Source organism: Ursus arctos, unplaced genomic scaffold (assembly GCF_023065955.2).
Source record: "Ursus arctos isolate Adak ecotype North America unplaced genomic scaffold, UrsArc2.0 scaffold_17, whole genome shotgun sequence".
NCBI lineage: Eukaryota > Metazoa > Chordata > Mammalia > Carnivora > Ursidae > Ursus > Ursus arctos.
Window position 1 is genome coordinate 25,855,221 of NW_026622841.1, and position 22,515 is coordinate 25,877,735.

The 22,515-nt window shown below is 41.0% G+C and overlaps 2 protein-coding genes across 4 annotated transcripts in view; both read left to right on the forward strand.

Moving 5' to 3' along the window:
* Nucleotides 1–164: 164 nt before the first annotated feature.
* IER3IP1 (immediate early response 3 interacting protein 1) lies at nucleotides 165–17,560 on the forward strand. Its single transcript, XM_026496264.4, has 3 exons — nucleotides 165–387; nucleotides 13,372–13,473; nucleotides 14,741–17,560. Exons 1-3 carry the CDS (start codon nucleotides 297–299, stop codon nucleotides 14,794–14,796), a joined length of 249 nt encoding a protein of 82 aa, XP_026352049.1. The 5' UTR covers nucleotides 165–296; the 3' UTR covers nucleotides 14,797–17,560.
* A 1,770-nt stretch (nucleotides 17,561–19,330) lies between these two features.
* HDHD2 (haloacid dehalogenase like hydrolase domain containing 2) overlaps nucleotides 19,331–22,515 on the forward strand; it is a 34,705-nt gene continuing 31,520 nt past the window's right edge. The window contains exon 1 of one of the 3 annotated variants that reach the window (XM_026496260.4): nucleotides 19,331–19,494. The gene's annotated coding sequence lies outside the window, so the exon portion shown is untranslated. Of the gene's footprint in view, nucleotides 19,495–19,683; nucleotides 19,872–22,515 lie in introns of those variants that run through there. The other 2 variants (XM_026496262.4, XM_026496261.4) reach the window with 2 other exon arrangements.

Consider the following 22,515-nt stretch of genomic DNA (forward strand, 5'->3'; position numbering starts at 1 on the left):
GTGGGTACAGTGTTTCACACTTTACAGCACCTCACCTGCGATCACCCACATTTCCGGCTCACAGCAGCCACACATGCCTGGCTACTACCCTGGAGGACACAGGTCGAGACAGCTGATCACACGCGCCTAGTGACGTAAGCGAGGGGCGGGTCCTAGCCAGATAGGGGCGGGGCTTCTGGGAGAGCGCGTTTGGAGCCTCCCCGGCTCCCGTAGGAGAGCGCCGGCCTTGGCGGCGCCACGTCCCCTGCGGCGGCGGGAGAAAGATCAGTTGGGCCTCGGGGCGGCTCCGGGCGGCCATGGCCTTTACGTTGTATTCGCTGCTGCAGGCGGCCTTGCTCTGCGTCAATGCCATCGCCGTGCTACACGAAGAGCGCTTCCTCAAGAATAGTGAGTGGGACCGCGGGGCCGGGCTGAGGGGGCGGTGGCGGAGTCCCCGGGGTGCGGAGCCGAGGCGGGCCGCGGGAGGGGACACCCTGGGTCGCGACCGACGGGAGGCCGAAGGTTCGACTCCTGCGGCCCTTCCTTGGAGGGAGGAAGCCGAGACACTTCCCGTCTCACCGAGTTTGAGCTTAACAGCGGGGCGAAGATTGTATAACAGATGTCTGCTGTGTGCCGGACCCCGGGAGTTGGGATGGGAAGGGGTACAGAGAAGAGCCAGGGACGCCTCTGCCTGCGATTAGTTTAGGTTAGTAATTTAATTTACTCCCCTGGGATCGCTTTTAATGGTCGGAAACCTGGGGTCCGAGGTTTTAGTTACGGAGGGAGGGGCGTGGCTCATTTTGGAGCCTGGGTGATTAGAAGGATGAACTGATGGAGGGCCATAGAGGTTCCTGGTCTTTGAGGCTAGGAGGAAAGGGAAGGTGTTCGGATTATCATGGCATCCAGACACCCTCGTTCTAAGAAAAGTTTATTCAGCACAGTTTATTGGATGTCTACAGTGTGCCAGGCCAGAATCTAAGAATACCAAGATGAAGACACAATTATGCTTGTCATACCACACAATACGGCGATTTCCATGCCATCCTGGGCGGGCCACTTCTTGCTGTATGAGGCAAAAGTGAGACAGGATACTGCACGATGTGCATCATTTGTGGGCAAGTATACCTAGTGCACAAAATATATCATCACTGGTCTGTAAGTACACCAGGTATGTCTGTGTGAGTCACTGAAGCCCAAACCCACGAGCAAGATTGATTCATTTCATTTATTCCTTCAGATATATTGAGCACAAATTATGAGCCTAGCCCATATAATTAGGAGCTGAGGTTACAGCAGTCACTTGCCCTTCTAATGGAAGTTAAGTAAAAAATGAACAAGTAACAATGACAAGTATGCAGAATATTATGAAAGAGAAGCTCAGGGAAACACTAACTTGTGAATCTTTGAAAGCTTTGTGGAGGAAGTGTGTCGAACCCAAAATCTAATAAGTGAATTAGGTGAAGGGTTGGGAGGGTGAGGAGTAAGAGCTCTTGTGAAAACTGGGGCAGGTGAAAACGAGGTTTTAAGGTTTTAAGCAGAGCCCTGACATGACCAGATTTGTATTATTTGCAAGAGCCTTACTGCAGTGTGGAGAACAAATTGGAAGGGCAGAGTAGTGGGTGTGGGAAGCGCCATTCCGAACAGGGCAAGTAGAAATGGTGGGTAGCACATCAGTTGAGTGGGTACAATAATAACAACAACTAACACTTAACACCACGTACCAGGATCTGTATCAAGTGTTTTACATATATAACTTGTATGACCCTCCCAACAACCCTATGAGGTAAGTATTGTTTTCATCCCCACTTTACAGATGGGAAACCAGAAGTGCAAAAGAGGGTAGGTAACTTTTCTGTGATCACACAGCTAGGAGTGGCAGAGCTAGGATTCACCTTAGGCATTCTGTCTTAAAAGTCCATCTCCTCACGACTAAACTATACGGAAAAGTAGGAGATATGTGGGGGTTGAATTGTGCCCTCCCCAAAAGATACACTGAAGTCCTAACCCTTGGTGCCTGTGTAGGTGACCTTATTTGGAAATAGGGTCTTTTCAGGTATAATCAAGTCAAGATAAGGTCACACTGGATTAGGATGGCCCTAGATCCAATGAGGTGTCCATATAAGGGGAGAGAGATTCAGAAACATGGGGGAAGAAGGCCAAATGACAACAGAGGCAGAGATTGGTGTGATGCAGCAAGAAGCCAAAGAATGCCAGGGATTGCCAGTAACTACCAGAAGCATCGAGAGGCATGGATGAGATCTTCAGAGCCCCCAAAAGGAACCAACCCTGTTAACACTTTGATTTTGGACTTCTGGTCTCCGGAACCATGAGAAAATAAATTTCTGCTAAGCCATCCAGTTTGTGGCATTTTGTTAAGGTATAGTCCTAGGAGACTAATACAATCAGAAGATATTTTAAAGATAGAAGGCAGAATTTTACTGTTTGGACATTGAGAATGAGGGCGAGGAAAAAGTCAGAGATCTCTAGGTTTTCTGGCTTAGCAACTGAGTGAAGCATAGTACCTTTACCAAGTTAGTACTGGAGGAAAAATGAGGGCAGCGGTGGTGGGTAAGAAGGTGAAGAGATAGTGAAATAAGTTTTGGACATGGTGAGTTTGAGATTTCTGTGAGATATGCAAGTGGAGGTGTGGGATAGTCAGTTCGAGTTAAGTCCATAGAACAGAAGCAAGAGCCACAGTGGAGATTGAATTTGAGTTTGTCAACCACAGACGATAAATGAAGCCATGTAAAGAGATGAAATTGCTCAGAGAAAGAATACAGTACAAAGAGAATTGGTGACCAGGATAGTCCCAGAATCTCTTCCAATATGTAATGTTTAGGTAGAGCTGGAAGAACTGACAGGAGAAATTGATGAGTGAGCAAAACGAGAAATGGGAAAATCTAGACAGTGGAGTCTCACAGAAGTCAAGGAGTGTTTGAAGAAGGAGACATGGTACAACAGGGGAATGTTCAGGAAAATCGGATAAGGACAGAAAAATGGCCTAAGGATTCAGGGTAATAGAAGTCACTGGTGATTTTACACAAGCAGTTACAACTGTGGATGAAATCCAAATTGGAATGTGTTGAGAAGTGAGGGGAAAGTGATAAAACGGAGACCACCGTAACAAATACAGTGATAATGAAAAGTCTGCAATACCGTGAGAATTAATGAAATGTGACAGACACACAAGGTGAGCTGCTGGAAAAATGGCACCAATAGACTTGCTTGACACAGGATTGCCATAAACCTTCAGTTTGTGAGGAACACAGTATCTTGCAAGTAGCAATAAAGGGGAGCAATTTAACAAGGTATGCCTGTATAACATTGTGTCATTGTGTAACTTTGAAGTGTACAATAATCATTCAATACACGTATATACTGCAAAATGCTTACCACAGTTAGTGTTCTTCACCTCACATAATTATAATTTGGTTGTGGTTGTGGTGATAAGAACATTTAAAATTTACTCTCAATGCAACTTCCAGGTATACAGTACAGTATTGTTAACTATAGTCACCATGCTGTACATTAAATCCCTGGAACTTACTCATTTTCTAACTGAAAGGTAGTACCTTTTGACCAGGAATTTCCCATTTCCCTCACCACTCAAACCCTGGCAACGTCCATACTATCTGTTTCCAAGAGTTCGATGTTTTCAGATTCCACATATAAGGGAGATAATATATTTGTCTGGCTTATTTCACTTACTGTAATACCCTCAAGATTTACTCATGTTGTCACAAATGGCAGGTTTCTCTTCTTTTTTATGGCTGAATAATATTCCATTTAATATATACACATTTTCTTTTTCCATCCATCTGTCAGTGCATACTAAGACTGTTTTCATGTCTTGGCTATTGTGAATAATGCTGCAATGAACATAGGAGTGCAAATATCTCTTCAAGATAGTGATTTCATCTCTTGGAGAAATACTCAGAAGTGGGATTCCTGGATCATACGGTAGTGCTATTTTTAATATATTTTTATTTAATTTTTTTAAAAAGATTTTATTTATTTATTTGACAGAGAGAGAGACAGCCAGTGAAAGAGGGAACACAAGCAGAGGGAGTGGGAGAGGAAGAAGCAGGCTCCCAGCAGAAGAGCCTGATGTGGGGCTCGATACCAGAACGCTGGGATCACGCCCTGAGCCAAAGGCAGACACCTAATGACTGAGCCACCCAGGCGCCCCATATATTTTTATTTTTAAAAGATTTATGTATTTGAGAGAAAGAGAATGCCTATGAGTGGGGGGAGGGGTAGAGGAAGAGGGAGAAAGAGAATCTCAAGCAGACTCCCCACTGAGCAGGGAGCCAGTATGGGGTGTGATTTCACGACCCTGAGATCACAACCTGAGCCAAAACCAAGAGTTGGATGTTAACCAACCGAGCCACCAAGGATCCCTGATAGTTCTATTTTTAATTTTTTGAGGAACCTCCATACTGTTCCTCATAGTGGCTGTACCAATTTACATTTTCATCAACCATGCACAAGGGGTCCCTTTTTCCACATACTTTTATTTATTACTGCAGCTTTATATATAGTTTGAAATCAGGGAGCATGATGCCTCCAGCTTTCCTCCTCTTTCTCTAGATTGCTTTGGCTACTTGAAATCTATTGTAGTAACACACAGTTGCTGCCACTTCTGTTTAGCGTTGTGCTGGATATTCTAGCCAGGGCAGTTAGATGAAAAAAAAAGAAGTAGGAGACATCCAGATAGTGAGGTTGAAAAAGTAAAACTATCCCTTGCTTGCAGATGACATAATCCTGTGTACAGAAAATCCTATGGGGTCACTAAAAACTATTAGAATGAATAAATGAGTTCAGTAATGTTGCAGTATACAGTGTCAGGAGCAGAAGTCAGTTTTTTTCTATACATGAACAATGAACAATTGAAAATGAATATAAATAATAAAATAGGATTAAATTTAACAGAAGAGGTGCAAGTCTTGTACTATGAAAAATATAAGGCATTGTTGAGTGGAATTAAAGAATAAAGATATTCTTAAAGATAATTAAAATAAAGACATCATGTTCATGAATCAGAAGACTTAATATCATTAGGATGACAGTACTTAATATTACTGATTTACAGATTTAATTCAGTCTATCAAAATCCCACTTGGCTTTTTACAGAAACTGACAAGTTGCTCCTAAAGGAAATGGGCTCAGATTTGGCAAAACGGTCTTGAAAGAGAATACAATGCCCAAACCTTACTCCAGACCTGCATTTAAATTTTCCAGAAGTGAAGTTCAGCGGTGTCTTCTTCAAAATTTCTGCAGGTGACTTAGCTTTGTGCCCCTAAATGAAAATCACTACTACAAATTGTTGGAATGGCCCAGAGATGTTAATACTTTCCCCCTTAGAACTTTGTCTTCATTTCTTTTTCCAGAAGTAGTACAGATATTTTATTTGAACATGTGTTTTGAGTATGGTCCCAGAACTAAGGGAAAATACCACATTGGCTTGTCTAAGTGGATAAGCTGTTGTTTTAAAATATCTAAGGGGCACCTGGCTGGCTCAGTTGGGAGAACATGCCACTCTTGATTTCAGGATCCTGAGTTCAAGCCCCACATTGGGCATGGAGCCAACTTAAAAAAAAATCTCCCTTTATTCAGGGCCGTCTGGTTAACTCAGTCAGAGAACTATGCGACTCTTGATCTTGAGTTCAGGCCCCATGTTGGGTTTAGCAATTACTACAAAAAATAAAAAGTGAAATATCTAACTATGTTTTAAAATAGAATTTTAAAATATTTTAAGTATTTTTTAAATATTGTTTATGTAAGCTCTTAACTCTTGCCTAGATTTTTCTAGTAACCTCCTCACTGGTCACCCTCCCTCCAGTTTTGTTTCTTTTTGTTTTACCTTCCATGAGAAGCTGAACATGTTCTTCAGTGATTTGAAATTCTCGAGTTCTTTAATATTCATAGCCTCCAATATAAAAGTCAGACTCCCTCGTGTGACTTTCAAGCTCGCCATAGTGTATCCCTTCTTCTCTGTCCTTCGCTTTCTTTAACCCTTCCCCAGTATTTACCCTGTACGCCATTCTTACCATGGTGCTCTTCTTCGCTACTGAGCCTTTACGCATACTTTCTCTGCCTTCAGTGACCTTGACTTACCTCAAACTGTTCTTTAAGGCCTACCTCTGCCATATGCCTTTCCCAGAAACCATCACTGGCCTATTCCATGGGTTGTGGCACCACTGCAGTTTCCTTTTTGGTTTTCTCCAGTAGACTGATGACAAGAATTCTCTCATTTTTATCATTCCATCAGTCAATGAGTATTTTCTAAATAACTGAATAACGTTATCATTATCATATTCTTGCAATTCCTGATTTGAGAACTGTATGTTTATACAAATAGTTTAGCCAGTATTTTGACTGTAGTGCAGAGAAGGTGTTTCTTCTAGTGTTCCACAATGATGCAAATTCCTTTTTGTACAAGAAACACACACATGGTGAATTTTAATACCTGCCAAAGTTATTCTTACTAGTTTTTGTTTATGATGCCCGGTATGGATCCATTTGACAAGTAGTATGTCCAGTAGCATTTATGAGTGTTACAAAAGAAACATTTCATACCTGAAACAGTGTATGAACCAGCTCTGGCTGCCATAACAAAATATTATAGACTGGGTAGCTTAAACAACATAAATTGATTTTTCTCTCAGTTCTGGAGGCTGGAAGTCTAAGATCTGGTCAAGTTCTGGTGAGGGCTATCTTCCTGGCTTGCAGATGGCTGTCTTCTCACTGTGTCCTCACATGGCTAGGTGGAAGGAGGCGGGGAGGGAATCAAGATCTCTCTCTTCCTCTTTTTTGTAAGGCCACAGTCCTATCAGTCCCCTTCCCTTAAGACCCATTTAACTGTAATTACCTCCTTAAGACCCCGTCTCCACATGGCTTCAACATAGGAATTTGGGGGGAACACAATTCAATCCGTAGCAAATAGTTAAAATATTACAAGGTAATACTGATCCAGGGTTTAAATGACTGCTCCAGAGCCAATGCAACATTAGAGTTTAGAGTAGTAAGAGCTGTATGAGCCCAAGTAATGGAGGGAGAATTCCTAATGGAGGTAGATGTTAAACAGTAAATCAGGTGTGCATAAATATAGAGAAATGAGCAAGGCATTCTACAGGCCTTGTATGATAGTCATGGTATGAGCATGGCAGTTTATAAAACATTGAGAAAACCTTATAGACACGTAAGTTTCTCTGTAAATATATACTCCTAAAAAGCGTTTGTTGAATTTCATCCCAGATTAAATAGAAACTGTTACGTTGAGCTGGAAATTAATTACATTGATCCAAGAGAGATTAGTCCAAGTATACCAGATCACTTACTTCATTGATCTTTCTGATCAAAGTAATTTTTTAAAACTTATGTTAGCAGAATTCTTTATCCTAGAGTTTATTGGATACTTTCACATCTGTGATAGCATTTGCTTCTTGTGCAAACTTGGTGATACTGACAAAGTGAAGCACATTTGTCTCTTTTGCACATATGGAAACAGGGTCAGCCAGCCCTCAAAACTCTACTTTTAATATTAATACTAATGCTAACTGTACTAATACTTTTCTAATAGTTTTCTTCAGAATGTGTCTGGCTGAGGGCTGTTGGCTGGATGGATTGCCATTTTGTGTATGACTTTTTGAAGTCTGGGCAGCAGAAGAACATTTTTGGCGTTTGCAATAAGTAACTTTTTATATTTAACTCTCTTCCTGAAGTTATGGCAGCAACCAGTGCTGGCTGGTCTTACCATTTGTTCTTTTCTAGGCCCTCTAGCTATGGAAGTGTCAAGAGAGCTGCAGAATTAAATCTTTCTCCTTTCAAAAAAATAAAAAATAAAAAAAAGCAAAGCTCTGAAGCTTTGGCCAGTTTCCTTAGAAAAACAACGGAGACTTCCTAAGTAGCAGTTGGACGGAAAACTATTTGTTATAGTAAAAGATAATCCATGGCATCTGGTCCTTTACTTGTCACCTTTGTGTTTGTCCATGGAATATCTAAACAAATGATTTACTCTTTCTGCCCAGAATTTAGTTTTCTTTTCATTCTGGTGGCATGAGAATAGAGACTAGGCTAAAATTAACTGACGACTTAATATTTTTTAAAATAACTTCAGTGCTGGTGCTTAAAATGTGGTACTCCCAATACTGTAGAGTTTAATTCTGTTTTGTCGAAGAGCAGTTATTCTTAAGTATTGGAAAATACATTTTTTTTTCTGGCAGTCACTCTTACTATGTAAAAATGTACATTCAAACATTTTTGAAACAGGTCTAAAAGAAAAAAAAATTGTTGGAAATTATGCTTTTTTCACAGAAATTGAGTACATGATCCATAACATACTGAAAACAGGTCCTTTTTACCATCTAAGAGATTGTGGCTGTGGGTGGGAAAACTGGATGATTTTAGCAATGATAAATTCTAAAAAAGCAAGTAAAGGAAATGAAACCAACAATACCATTTAAAGCTGGTTTTAAAACAGAATTTTAATTATTGAAAGTGACTCATGGATGAAGCTTTCACTTGTAGACCTGTCCCTGCCCTCAGGGTGTTCATGCCCTGGAGAGGAAAGCCTAATTGCAGAAGAGTTTCTCCAGTGGGTGAGCATCTTTACAGGCTTTCTTTTTAAGTTTCATTTTTCTTTTAATCAAAGCAGTGTAAATGTGCGTGTGGTTGTTAAAGTGAAAAAGCTCTTCTGTTTATAAAGAAAGATAGAAGCTTCCTGCCCCATCCCTCTTCAATCTGAGCCCCATTTCTCCAAAGCAATTACTTTCAACTCTTCCAAGTTTTGAGTCACTGACTTACCGCTGTGGAAGGGTTTTTTTTGTGCTTGTGGGAGCACAAGTATACACACATTTCCCCTCCCCCAGTCTGTCCCATCTCCAACCAATTATTGGCGATATTGGTATTCCATATTTATATACTATTCACTGAGTATTGCTCACAGCTGAACAATAAAAAAATAATGATGCCATTCTTCTACTTGATTTGTGGTTTGGGTATAGAATTCTAGATTGGAACTAATTTTTCTTCAGAGTTTTGAAGACATTGTTCCACTTAATTTTCTCATTTCCAGTATTGACATAAAGAAGTCTGATGCCATTCTGTTTCTGATTCTTTGTACAACCTGAGTTGTCTCTCTGAAAGCCTTTAGGGTGTTCTCTTTGTCTTCAGAGGGCTGAGATTTTTAAAAAATGTGGCAACATGTGGGCCTTTTTTTTTTTTTTTTTATTGGACTGTTCTTTCAGTGGGTCCTTTTGGCTTAAAGGCTCATGTCCTTCAGTTCTGCAATATTCTCTTAATAATTCTCTTAATATTTCTTTGATATTTCTTCCTGTTTGTTCCTTTTTCTCTCTGAAACTCCAGTTATTTTGACAGATTGATACTCTTCTTTTTCCTTGAGCCTTGTCTGGTAGGTTTCCTCAACTTAATCTGTCAACCACTTGAACGTCTTCTGCTAATATAGCAAGAACAAGAGCTCTGTCTTGATTCCTTAGTGTTCCTTTTGTATGGCATCCTGTTCTTGTTTCATAGGTTCAGTAGCTTTACTCTCTATGGATGTTCATTTTTAAAAATGTTTTCTTCTGGGGTGCCTGGGTGGTTCAGTTGGTAGAGGAGGCAACTCTTGATCTTGAGGTCGTGAGTTTGAGCACCATGTTGGGCATAGATTTTACTTTAAAAAATAAAGAATAAATGAGTCACTTAAAAAAATAGTAAAAATGTTTTCTTCTGCTTCTTGCATTGTCTCTTCCTCAAAGTCTCCTTTTTCTGTTTTTGCTGTGTTTTTCCATGTTAAGGATCATTTCTTCTTGAGAGTTCATTTTTAAGTATAGGGCACAGAGAGGCTCATTGGAAGCTGTGTGGGTGGGCCTTGTTTACTGGTGGGCCTCACTGGTGCTTAAAGAAGTTTTCTTGTTGAGCGCCCCCAACCAGTGTCAGTTTCTGAAGTCTTTCTTCCTGGGCAGCTGGCCAATTTCCAACTAATTTTCTAACTTCCTGCTTGCAGAATGTAAGCATTCTATGATCAAACTTAGAGACAAGCAGAGGATATGGGCAAGAGTCTGACACTTTGGTATGCAGACTTTCATACCCTCCACTCAAAACGGATGACCCCAGGTGCAGAGCTTCTGTGGTTCTCTGCTGAGAGTAAACCTCTTGTCTTTGATATGTGAGAGACACACTCTTCCATCAGTCAAGTCTAGGAAAGGAGATGGGAGGGCAGTGGGGAGCTAACTGCTCTTAATGTAGACCTTCAGTGAGTCTTCCTGTTTTTCATCCCTGTTGCCCACATTGGCACTTTGAGGTTTCTCTCACCTTCCCAGGATTCTCAGTGTCCAAATTTCGATTGACTTCTTTTGCCTAGAGACTTCTCTTTTGTTAACCTATATCCTTTATTGTCATTTTTAGTAGGGTTTCAGGAGAAAGCGAAGATAAAAATGTATCCATTGATGAGGTTCAAGGTTCAGGGCATGCTACCCCAAAATATGACTGACACCTTAGCAGTATTGAGTATCTTAAGCTGAAGGAGTTTGAGAAAATGGCAGAAGCAGGAAGGTCACTCTCACCGTCTACTCCCTTCTCCCCTTGCCCTCTTTTCTTAAAACCAGCGCTTAATATCCCATGTGAAAGGTACTGTCCTTGTATCAGGAGGATGGGAGACATCCTTATCACCAGAGAGGAAGGCTGTAGAAACAAACTTTGTTACTTTCCCACAATTTATTACCCCCCACTCCCAGCTCAAACTCCTTTGTCTTATCAGTTCTTCACAAATGTCTCAAAAGCTTCCTGCTCTAGTCACTTCTTCAGGTCTTCATTCTCTTTTGAAGACTCCCATGTACATGTAAAAAGTTAATAGAATTTGTATGCTTTTTCCTGTTTATCTGTTTTTATCAGTGTAATTTCCTTTTTTTTTTAAGATTTTATTTATTTATTTTGAAAGAGGCAGAGGGAAAGAGATGTGGGGCTCAATCCCACGATCCTGAGATCATGAACTGAACCAAAACCAAGAGTCAGACGCTCAGCCGACTGAGCCCCCCAGGCGCCCCTTATCAGTGTAATTTTCAGACCTAGTCAGAGACCCCAGGAGGGTCAGGGTTAACTTTTTCCTCCCTGACCCCATCATGTTGAACCAGAACCACACTGCTTTTCTGTTGTACAGAGCTGTTAAAGAGGTTTCTGTAAGTTTCTTTCCCATAGAAATCTAATGTAGCAGGTTGGAAACTGACACAGCTGATGGTGGGTTGTCATTTTGTGTGTCCTAGATGTCTAGAGATGAGTATGAAATAGTTTTTACCACACTGTAAGTAGGTGAAGGCTGGTGCTACAGTTTGAACTTAGATTACAAAAAGAGGACTGCCATTTGGTGGACAATGCTGATTGAGCTATTGAACAGTGAGACAGATATTTGGAGGAAAGACATGGGGGTAAAACTCGTAATGGAGTAAAAGCAAATGTTGGAGAAGTGGCAGAAGTTTATTTGCTTGCTGGAGAGAGTAGATCCTGAAGTAGGAGGGTGATGTTGCCCAGGCAAGATGCAGGTATATTTTCTAAGTTACTTTTAGCTTGGATAGATGTGTACATTTAATATTGGAGGATTTCTGTTCCCTTCCCCTAAAGCTACAGTGGAATGATCTGTTCATGTTATAACTTCCTGTGTCGTAAAAATTAAGAAATAGGTTCTTTGGAACTGTGATCCTAGAATTTACCTTATTTCACCTTATCCCAGATTAACTCAGTCTACTATTATTCACTTCAACTCCACAAACACCTACTAAGTACTTGCTGTGGGGTGGGGTGTAGGAGAGTGGGAAGGTGAAGCACGACTAAATTTAGTCCCATCTTCCAGGATTTTATAGTCTAATGAGAGAGACTTGAAAACAGCTAACCAAGAGGGAGAACAAAGTCACTACAATCAGGAGGTTATTTGGGGAGCAAAGAGAAGGAAGGTTATGATATGAGAGGCAAGTAGGAAAGGCCCTGACACTGAAGTCAGACCTAGATTCAGAGGCTGCCTTTAACGTGTACTGCAGTTAGTGGGCATTGAGTGTGAATAGGAATACGTGGAAGGGAGTGGTGGGATATAGGGCTGGAATGTCAGTTTCAGGAGTTTGAACTATATTCAGGAGGCGGTGGGAATCATCACATGATTAGTTGGTAGAGAGATCTGACCCTGTAAGGGAGAAAACTCAAGGGATTAAGACAGCCAGATTCCAGAGGCATCTGTTGAGAAAGTCTTCCGAGACAACAGAGAGGCTGATCATAACCATTGTGATGGTGGCTGTAGTGTGGGAGCACAAAAATGAGTGACACCAGTCAACTGGGATGGCTTGTCAGCACAACCTGAGCTAGGCCTCAAAGGGAGAACGTGAGCCCAAACCCATCAGCTCTTTTGTGAACTTGAGTTTTAGAGTAGTTTTATCCCGCAACAAATCTCGGTGTTGATATGACCAAAAAAGCAAGCCAACCCTTTCTTAACTTTTATTTAAAAGTTGATTAAATGAAGTGTAATCTTGTTTCCTGAGACTTGGTTCTTTCATGTATAAAATAAAGACCATCTTTAAGTTTAAGGGCCAGCACAGCAGGAACTAAGCCCTGTAGTCATCGGAGGTACAAAACAATGTTATATAAGATATGAAAAGTGGGCCTGAAATGCGGACCAGAGAAGGACAGGTTGCAGAAATGAGGACTTGTAGGCCTTCAGCAGAATGTATGGCAGTAAAGAAAGAACTAACAGATAAAGATAAATAATGATGTATAACATCAGGAAAGTGACACAGAAGGTAAAAGACTCTTCCACAGAGAATGAGTAGAGTAGTGGACTAAATTCTGCAGCTAGAATTGAGAAACGAAGAGAGTGATGAAAGGGGAAACATGTGCCGCTGCCGGCAGGATAGAGCACTCTCTGAAAGCCTAAGCAAGCCAGGAGCACGTTTGCATTCAAATTTCCCCAAGTAATGTAGATAGTGCATCTCAGCCACATTTTTATACCGCTAATTGTGTTGGATTTTATAAATTCTGAACTGAGCTAATTATCAAGTTTGATAACATGCCTTGGTTTTCAGTTCCGACCTGAAAAAATGTTTTGTTTGAAAAAAAGGAAAAAACCAATCAGGATGTCACAACAATCATCTTCACTGAATTAAATGCCATGGGAATAATTTAGACCATACTTTATTTTATAAAATCAATGTGGAAATGAAATAAGATTGTTGCTGCTATCAAAAGTAAAAAATATACTGTACGATATTTAATCAGTATGGTAACTTTTAAGTCAGATGACCATATTTTATGTCTAACAAAGACTCAAGTTAATCTTTTAGACGATGACGAATGAAGGAGCAAGGCGAGTGCATAATAAATTTTAACACAGCTAATCATTTTTATATTATGCAGTTGGCTGGGGAGCAGACCAGGGAATTGGTGGATTCGGAGAGGAGCCAGGAATTAAATCTCAGCTAATGAATCTTATTCGATCTGTAAGAACTGTGATGAGAGGTAAGAAGAAAAACTAGTGAAACACTCTTTTAAGTTTTAATTTTGTGGTTTTTAAGTAGCAGAGCTTCTGTGTGTGAATACTATCGCAACATTTTTGTAGTGAAGTTTTTTCTCTTTAACCTGGCTTTACTGTTTAGAAGTTACTGCTTTTCTTTCTTAGTTTGCCTCTTACTTCCGTCTAAACCACTTGATGCGAACAGAATGCTCAGTGGTATAATCTGTTCACATGTTGCCTCTCAGACTTGAAAGCAGTGTTCTTACTTTTTGGAAATTATGTTGCTTCAAGTAGTAAAGTCATCTAGAGTCCTAGAAGGCTTTGAGAGAAAAATAAAGGTCCCATATCTGGGATATTGGATATTATTTTAAAGATTTTATTTGTTAGAGAGAGAGAGCAAAAGCAGGGGAAGTGGCAGGCAGAGGGAGAAGCAGGCTTCTTGCTGAGCAAGGAGCCCGATGCGGAACTCAATCCCAGGACTCTGGGATCATGACCTGAGTCAAAGGCAGACACTTAACCACCTGAGCCACCCAGGCACCCCTTTTGGATATTATTTTAGAGCAACTGGAGAAAGAAGGGTTCAAAAGTTTTTATTTGAAACCCTTAAAATTAGGGTCTCTGTCTTCCTCTTTATATATTAGGATTTTTGATCCCAACTTTGGATAGAATGGTAAATAACTTCACTCTTAATTTAGTAGTGAAACTGTGGAAACTTCTTTGCTCTTTATTTCTACTGTCAAGTGTCGCAGACAGCCGTGTGGGTCTACTTCTGCCGGGCCTGGTGTGCTTTATGTTCCCGGCCCTGCCCTAGCACCATTCACAGATGTCTTGTATTGATCTAGTTGTACCAGTGTGACCCTTACCCCGTCACATAAGCCCTCTTTTTTTTTTTTTTTTTTAAAGATTTTATTTATTTATTTAACAGAGACAGCCAGTGAGAGAGGGAACACAGGCAGGGGAAGTGGGAGAGGAAGAAGCAGGCTCCCAGCGGAGGAGCCTGATGTGGGGCTTGATCCCAGGACTCTGGGATCACGCCCTGAGCCGAAGGCAGACGCTTAACGACTGAGCCACCCAGGCGCCCCCATAAGCCCTCTTTAAAATAAATTTTGGATTTTATGATCCAGTGCATGTTCCTTTGTAACAATGATTTGCGACATGATTATGAATGACATATTGTTTGATATTTTCATCCTTCCTGAATGTTAGTAATTATTACTTAATTTTTTCCTGCTATTTTCTTTATAGTAACAAACTTTTTTTTTTTCTTTACAGTGCCATTGATAATAATAAACTCAGTTGCCATTGTATTACTTTTATTATTTGGGTGAAGAACAGTGGGGGAAATGGAGACTCAGAAGAAGAGATGCCAGCAGAAGTTATTACTTCGGTCATTATTGGAATATACATGTCTTAGCTGGTCGTCCTTGCACTTGACAAAAATGTAAACCTGACAATAAAACCAGAATCCCTATTTATCTGATTTTTAAAAAAATGTTGCACTTACAGTTTCATTACAAAAAGATTAGGTCATCAGAGGCAGTAACTATGCAGGATCGGAATACATATGATTGCTAATTGTTAATAAAAGTTCATGCCATGGTAAAGATTGTTAAAAGGGTACAGAACTGTCACTTGCGTGTTTTTAGAGATTTTTCTCTCACTTCTCAGGGATAAATTTTTTTTTCAAAGTTTTGAAGTTCCTTGTGACTTAGCTATGATGTGAGAGTGATTATCTTCCTAGATAAAATTTAAAGGGTTTTTTAAAAGTACTACATATAAAATGATAAATCGGTAATTTGGATAATTTTACTTTGAACTCTTTATTTTGTCTATATATCGCTTCGGCTATGACAAATTCAAATTTATAGCAACTATTGAGCAATACTGTCTGACTTCAGGGAGAATTCTAATTTTGTAAGTCAGATAGTCACATGATGATTGTGTTTTTACGTTCTTTTCATGTGTTTTTTATTTTATTAATAGGCCTGAATGATGAGAGCAGACCACTATCTACATATTCCCATTGGTAGAAAAATCTGTGTAGAAAAGTCTATGCCCTTTTTACAATAATGACTTATTTTTTAAAATCAGCCTAATATTAGCCTGCAAGAGCAGTCCGAAACAGTCAAAATTAAACTATGCTATGTAGGAAGACTATTGTGAAACATTTACCTCTCCCCCAGATTATCACGTTTCCATTTTCTGGAGTAGCACATTAAGGGGTATAATTCTTAATTCTTCATTCTGTCTGTCAATAGAGATTTGTGTTAGATAAGTTTTTTGTTTTGTTTTTATATTCTTAGACCATTCCATATTTGCTCATCGCATAATACAGTTTTATGCAGGAAGATTAAAATTATGTAAATAATTTTCCTGGAAATTATCAGTTATAATAGTCTAAAGGGATACAGTGGCATCTTTGTTTATAGGAGAACATTTGTAAATAAAGTTAAATTTCCAAGTCAAGCACTTGTTTTTGTACCTTACCTGTCAGTGTTAACTATTAATCTCATTCCGTGTGTGACACTGGTTATATACTTTCTTTGCTGTAAAATCACTGAGCATGGATTTAATGAAAGTAAACATTACAGTCACTTTTTTTTCTTCAGTGAGTTAACTGAACTGCTGATTACGTCAAGGAGACTCATGAGCAGCTTTTATTCCATGACTTAGGTTATTTCTAAAACTTTGGAGCAGGTACTGAATGCCTATTGGCCATGCCTGAATTAGAGACCACTTGCAGCTGAACCAAAGAGATGTATCAGGGATTCTTAGTTGATTATCTGGCTCATGTGAGTAACTAACATATTTGGCACTTAGAAGCAGTGTTCTTTTGGCCTTAAAAAGATCCGATGCATGAGTCCAAGTTTAAGCCACTGAACAGATTCAATAGATGCAGTTAATTGAGAGCGCTTCCATTTCTCCACAGGCCATACAGAATTTTAAAAGGAAAGAAAAGAGAGACCTTGGCCTTTTGCCATTTTCTCATAAACCTTGACAGCACACCTTCATGCTCATTTAGTGGCAGGATAAAACTATCTGAGGTTGATATTCATATCAAAATATTTCATCTCTGGAGGCCACTTAACACAGTTCTATCTTCAGTGTCCCTGAAGGGAGGTCTGTAAGCTTTCACAGGTTAGCCCTGATTTCCCCAGAGCAGTTGAGATTCAGTAACCATAGTATCTTACTTAGTTGACCGTAACTTCAATGTTTGCTTGCCTGCCCACATGCTCTCCCTTAGCCATTTTCAATGTTAACAGTTGGTGATCATTCTAGATTGCAAATATCCATGATGTTTATGGTCCTAATGTATGCTGACCCTGTGTCTATATGCCTCTGACCTATCTCAGGAAGGATCTTGGCTCAAGTGTAGATGTTAACCAAATTCATACCCTGATCCTTAGTTAAGAATAGTGGTTTTCAAGTTTTGATTGTTAATGGTAAACCAGATTCCAAAAGGGATAACACAGAACTGTAATGCTCCACTATTTAAAACTCATCTAAGATGAGGGCAGTCCACTTATTTATTTCTAGTTGAAGCAGGGATGGGGCCCAAAGGCCCACTCTTCAACCTCCACCCCACTCTTGTCATCCTTCCTAAGGAGCTTCCACAAAACTCTTAAGTTTTCAAAAACATAGTTAAGAAGTATTTTTAATCCCTACATTAGATACAGTAGGCAATGTGATCTGTGGTCTACCGGTACATACTATCACTTGAGTGTGAATGTACTCATGAAGTGACTTGAGAGAAACCAATATATTTGAGTAGTAAAAAGAGTGGGGGATAGGATATTTCTAATATGCCAAGCAAAACCTTTTATCATGACTTGAGACAAACTTCCTAAGACCTCAGTTGTTTTCAGTTTCTTCATCTGTAAAACTGGTCAAGAACTATTTCAGAACAGAAATCTGCTCCAGGTGATTTATATATGTATACCTTTTCCAGGTCACTAATCTTTGATTCTAGATGTAACTCAACCAAAGAGATGTTCTCCCAAAGTAAATGTTTTTAGTGAAATAAATTACTTTCTCATTGCCTCATAGTTTCAAAGTTATTACCGATAAATAAAATTTTGATACTAAGTAAAATGGAATTATTTTTTGCTGAAATTTTTCTTGGCCCTGATTGGTCATTAGATGCCAGATTGTGAAAACATTCTGTGCAGGGACTTTAGACACATAGTGGGCACTGTCCAAGGGTATTGATCAAGGTGAGTTTTGCAATCCTGCTGTTTTTGTTTCAGTTCTGACACTCTTTCTTTACTCCCGCTTTGTGTTTTTGTACCATCTTATTCTTTTCCAAATTCAGTCCCTCCTTTTTTCATCAATAACTGAAAAAATTTTTTCATTATTGAAGTATAGTTGACGTACAATGTTGTTACTTTCAGGTGTACAACATAGTGATTTGACGGTTCTATACATTATGCAGTGCTCACCTCCATAAGTATGGTCACCATCTGCTTAGATATCCTTTTCCTTTACTCATCTTGCCTTTGGCAAGCAAAATCATTTGAGGAATGATTAGAGGAGGAAGTCATTAGTTCTGTTCAGTCGTGCCACATAGTGAGTAACACTATCACACTACCAAGCTGCCCAAGCCTAAAACTTAGTAATTATCTTGATGCCTTCCTTTCCCTTACCAATGTAATCTGTCAACAATTTCTCACTGTTTTACCTCCTAAGATCTCTTGAATTTGTCTCGTTTCCCCCACAATTTAGTGCAAGCATCTCTCTTGTAGCCCTGCAGTAGCTTACCCGGTCTTACGTACAATTTGGCCCCTCCCCCATCCATTCTCCATACTGCAGCCAGAGTAAGCATTTAGAAAAATGCAAGTTTCACATTACCCACTTGCTTAAAATCATTCAGTGCTTTTTAGTCTGGTTGCAGCTCTTAGTTCTGAAGGGGAAACTAGGAGCAGATTCCTTTTCGTTCAACCAAGTATCCCTCACATAGAAAACAGACTTAACAAATATGAATAAAACAAAAACAACCTCCAGACCGAGTGGGGAGGAAAAGTAGAGGGGTCACTAGTCCAGAGGAAAGTTCTAGCTCACAACATGGCAGACTGCAGCACTGGGCCGAGGGGATATTGGATGGGTTCTGGCAGCACGAGTCCCCAGGCTAGGAGTTTCGTATGTGCAAACCTGAGTGTGTATCCTATTATGTCAGACTGCTCCAGAAAGTTTTTCAATTAGTCGTTTTCATAGAGAATGCAGAGGATGGCCACCTCTGCACTCAAGGAGTTTAACTTACTTGGATTAAAGGTAGCCAATGTAGATCAAAGTAGAGTCCCAGTAGGTGCGTGGGAGGGGAGCAGTGAGGGAGATGGTTCCACGTACCTCAAGATAATGCTCCCCTAGGGACGATAGGCAAGGCCTGTGGCTGCTGTCTAAGGAGGCAGGATGGGAGAGTTGACAACCTAACGTTTAGGAATAGCTGATGTAGGAAAAGAGGGACCTCGTTGCCTGAGGTAGTGGTTAACAACGACAGCTACAAGTGCCAGATGTTATTCAAGTAGCAAAGCAGAAAATGACTTCAGAGATCGTTTATTTCACGGAAAGTATCGAGGAGATGACTTCCGAGTTACGCCTCAAGAACGGGCATGAAGTGCAGCAAGGGAGGGTGGCAGCAAAGAAAAGTACTCAATACTTGGTTCACCAATGATGCTGTAGAAGGGGAAAGAGCTGCTGAGCAAAGGCAGAGGTTTCGTTTACCCTCCTTCATCTGGGGCTAAGCAGGCCGCGCCCTTGAGGGAGCGGGTCTCAAGAACAACTTTTCCACGTCGAAGGCGCTAAGAAGCAAGACTAGAGGGTATCCGAAACCCGGAGGCAGCCGTGGGCGGATGGGGCGGAGTTGGATGGGGAGAGGCGGGACTTCCGGTGCGGCCGTCGGCCCAGTTTCCGGGGTTCTAGCGGACGCTTGCCTGGCGACCTGGGCTGGCCTCGAGGACGTTGCAGACGGCGGGGCTGTGCTGACTTTCCTGGTTGCGGGGCTTTTGCTGAGGACGGCGTGCGGAGCACGGGTGAGGAGCCGTTCTCGGACGGGCGACCTCCCACCCGTGCGGAGGCTGCATTTCTTTGTGAGAGGGCCCGGTGACACTGGTTGCGTCTCTAGGCCAGCCCCTTCTGGGCCGCGGACCAATCCGCGCGCGCGCTCCGAAAGGACGGTCCCACCCCTCCGGGTGGGGGTGGGTTCCCGCGGCCGCCAGGCCAGCACGCCTGCGCGGACCGGGGCGCCAGGCACTTCTGCCGGGTACCCGGGGGCGGGGGCCTGTAGGTCTTCCCGGGGCACATCGCGATTCTCGCGTGGTAGACGTTTCTCGGGATCTGCCCTTGGACTCTGTTTCGAAGCTGGTTCCCCTTCCGGTCAGTCTGGCCGGGTCCTGGATTTTGCACTGAGGTAGAGTGCATTGACTAGTCCTGAGGCCCTTTCCAGTCCAGGAGATGGAGGAGATCGCAGTTGTTAGTGCTGAAAGGCCTTTGTTCTTGGAATTCTACCAGTTACTGAGACCGGGATTCATGAATTCAGTTAACTCACAAGCCTATACTGCGCGATCAGTAGTGCAGTGGAAAAGGCAACAACAGCTCCTTTCCTCATAGAGCTTAACAGTTTGGACCGAGTGATAGTAGGGATAATAGGAGCAAGTTAGGAGCTCCTGGCCCAGCCCTGGGCGAAAAGGAGTTGGACTTAGGAATGCCAGAGGAAAAGGATGCTAATGTGAGACCTCTGAACTGCAGGAGTTGGCCAGGGAGAGGGAGGATGGTAGGGGACCGGTGGTAGAAGTCAGGGTACAGAAGTGGTTCCAGACAAAAGTCCAGCGATGAGGAAGGTAGAGTATAGGGGTGGTAGCCTACTGCAGTGCGTGGAACTTTGGTGTGGGAGGAGAGAGTTGGAGAGGTAAACCAGGGCTCTGCACACCATTGTTCATTGTTCAGACTTTATCTTGAGGGCAGTGCAGAGCAACTGGAAGATATTTAATTGGATAGTGACTGAATAATAATGTCATTCATTGAGTGCATACAGTGCTTCCAGACTTTTCTACTGCAAGTACATAGGGAGGAAAAGACAATTGTATTCCCCAGGAGGTCTAGGAGGCATATTCTGAAAAGCCCCAGCCTCCCAGGAGAAAATTGTTGAAATCTCTCGTTTTAAGTATTTATACAAGATTTGAATGATGTATCAAAGTATATACTTGGTTTGGTATAAGATATTTTCTCAGATCCTCAAGTTATTCTGATGGCTTTAGGACTTCGCATCATGTATATCCTGTGATTTCTGTAGCCCTTGACACATGCATCCCCACATACACAACCCAGCCTTTCTACTTGCGGAACAGTGTTCACAATACATGTGTTATTTTCTTTAACTGTCCTGTCAACCATTGGAGGTGGGTGTAATTCTTTCTACTTTAGTAATGAAGAACCTGAGGCTGAGAGGTTAAGAAAATTGCCCATGTTCACACAGCTAGTGAGCTGACCTTCAAACCCAGACACGTGCAACCCCTTAGTTCTTGGGACTTCACTGCACTACTTAGCTTTGGGGAATGGATTTGGGCTGGAAATAAGGAGAAGACTTGAAGCAGAGAAGACATTTAGGGAGTTGTTGAAATAGGCAGGATGAGAGGTGATTTCAAAACCAAGATAGTTTTAGTAATGATGGAGAGAAGCGGGTGGATTCAAAGGAGGTAGAGCTGACATGATTCGGCATTTGACTGCATGGGAGGAAGGAGTGGGAGTGCCTGGTGGCTACCTCTGGATTGCTGGGGCAGCCATTCCCTCAACAGGATTGTAAGGAAAAGAGCAGCTTTGAGGGTAAAGAGGGCTTGTTGGCCTGAGGTGCACTGCAGTATTCAAGGGGAGATGTGCCTCTGAAGCATCTCGAAGAGTTCCTTTTGGCATGAGGGAGAATTTACTTTTCTTCTTTGCACTGAATATGTGCCGTTCATTATCAGTTGTTGATGACTTTCTGAGGTATATCCCCTATAACCTGTGCAAACAATGGGAGATGGGGGGGCATGGACCCAAGATAAACAAAAGACATGGACTACTTCTGAAGCCTTTGCCTGTTTTTTGGAGGTGACACATATATTTTACCTTTATACTTTATCACATATTAACCTATAGTTCAACTAACAAGTATTGCAAACGTACAGACAAGATCTTGGCAGAAGCGGTCAAGGCCAATACTGGGACTAATTGAGGAAGTATGTTTTGAGGTTTGAGTGGGGCATCTCAGTTTTTTTCTTCTAGGCTCAGTCAGTCACTCTCGGATATGTAATGCTCCAGAGAGCATTTTAGAATTGAAAAGGTATGTTCTGTGGAACTGATGAAAGCAAAAATATAGCCTTTTAAAATGCTTTGGTAACACTAAGCCTATGTGGATGCCTCAATAAGGGTTAATATTATCACTATTTATCATGACCGTTTGCTGGCTCTAGTTGTACAGGGTTTTTTTTCTTTTTAACTACAATTCTTTTGTTGTTTATCCAGTCTTGTTTAGATTTTGTTCTTTAATTACCTGCAGAGTTAACATTTTGTATTGAGTACAGATGTCGCCCAAACTTCACTGACGTTTTTAAACTTTGACGTAAAAATGGTGACCTCTCTTATTAGACTTTTTCTGGTGACTTTATATTTTATGATACTATTGCAAGTAATATTTTAAAATTAATTTTCTAATTATTTTTAGTGACATAGAAGTGATAGTGATTTTTAATATTAGTTGCTATACTTTCCTGCTAGTTTAGAATCTTGAATTTTTGTATATACAATCATTACATGTATGAATAACAGTAGTTTTCCCTTTTCCAATCCTTCTAGCTTGTTTTTCTTGCCTGATTGCACTAGCTAGGGTATTTACACTGTTAAATGGACGTGATGATAGTTGCATCCTTGTGTTATTCCTATCTCAAAGGAGATGTTTCCAGTGTATTACTGATAAGTCTGATGTTGGCTATAGGCTTTTGGTAGATAGTCTTTTTTTTTTTTTTTAAGATTTATTTATTTGACAGAGAGACAGCCAACGAGAGAGGGAACACAAGCAG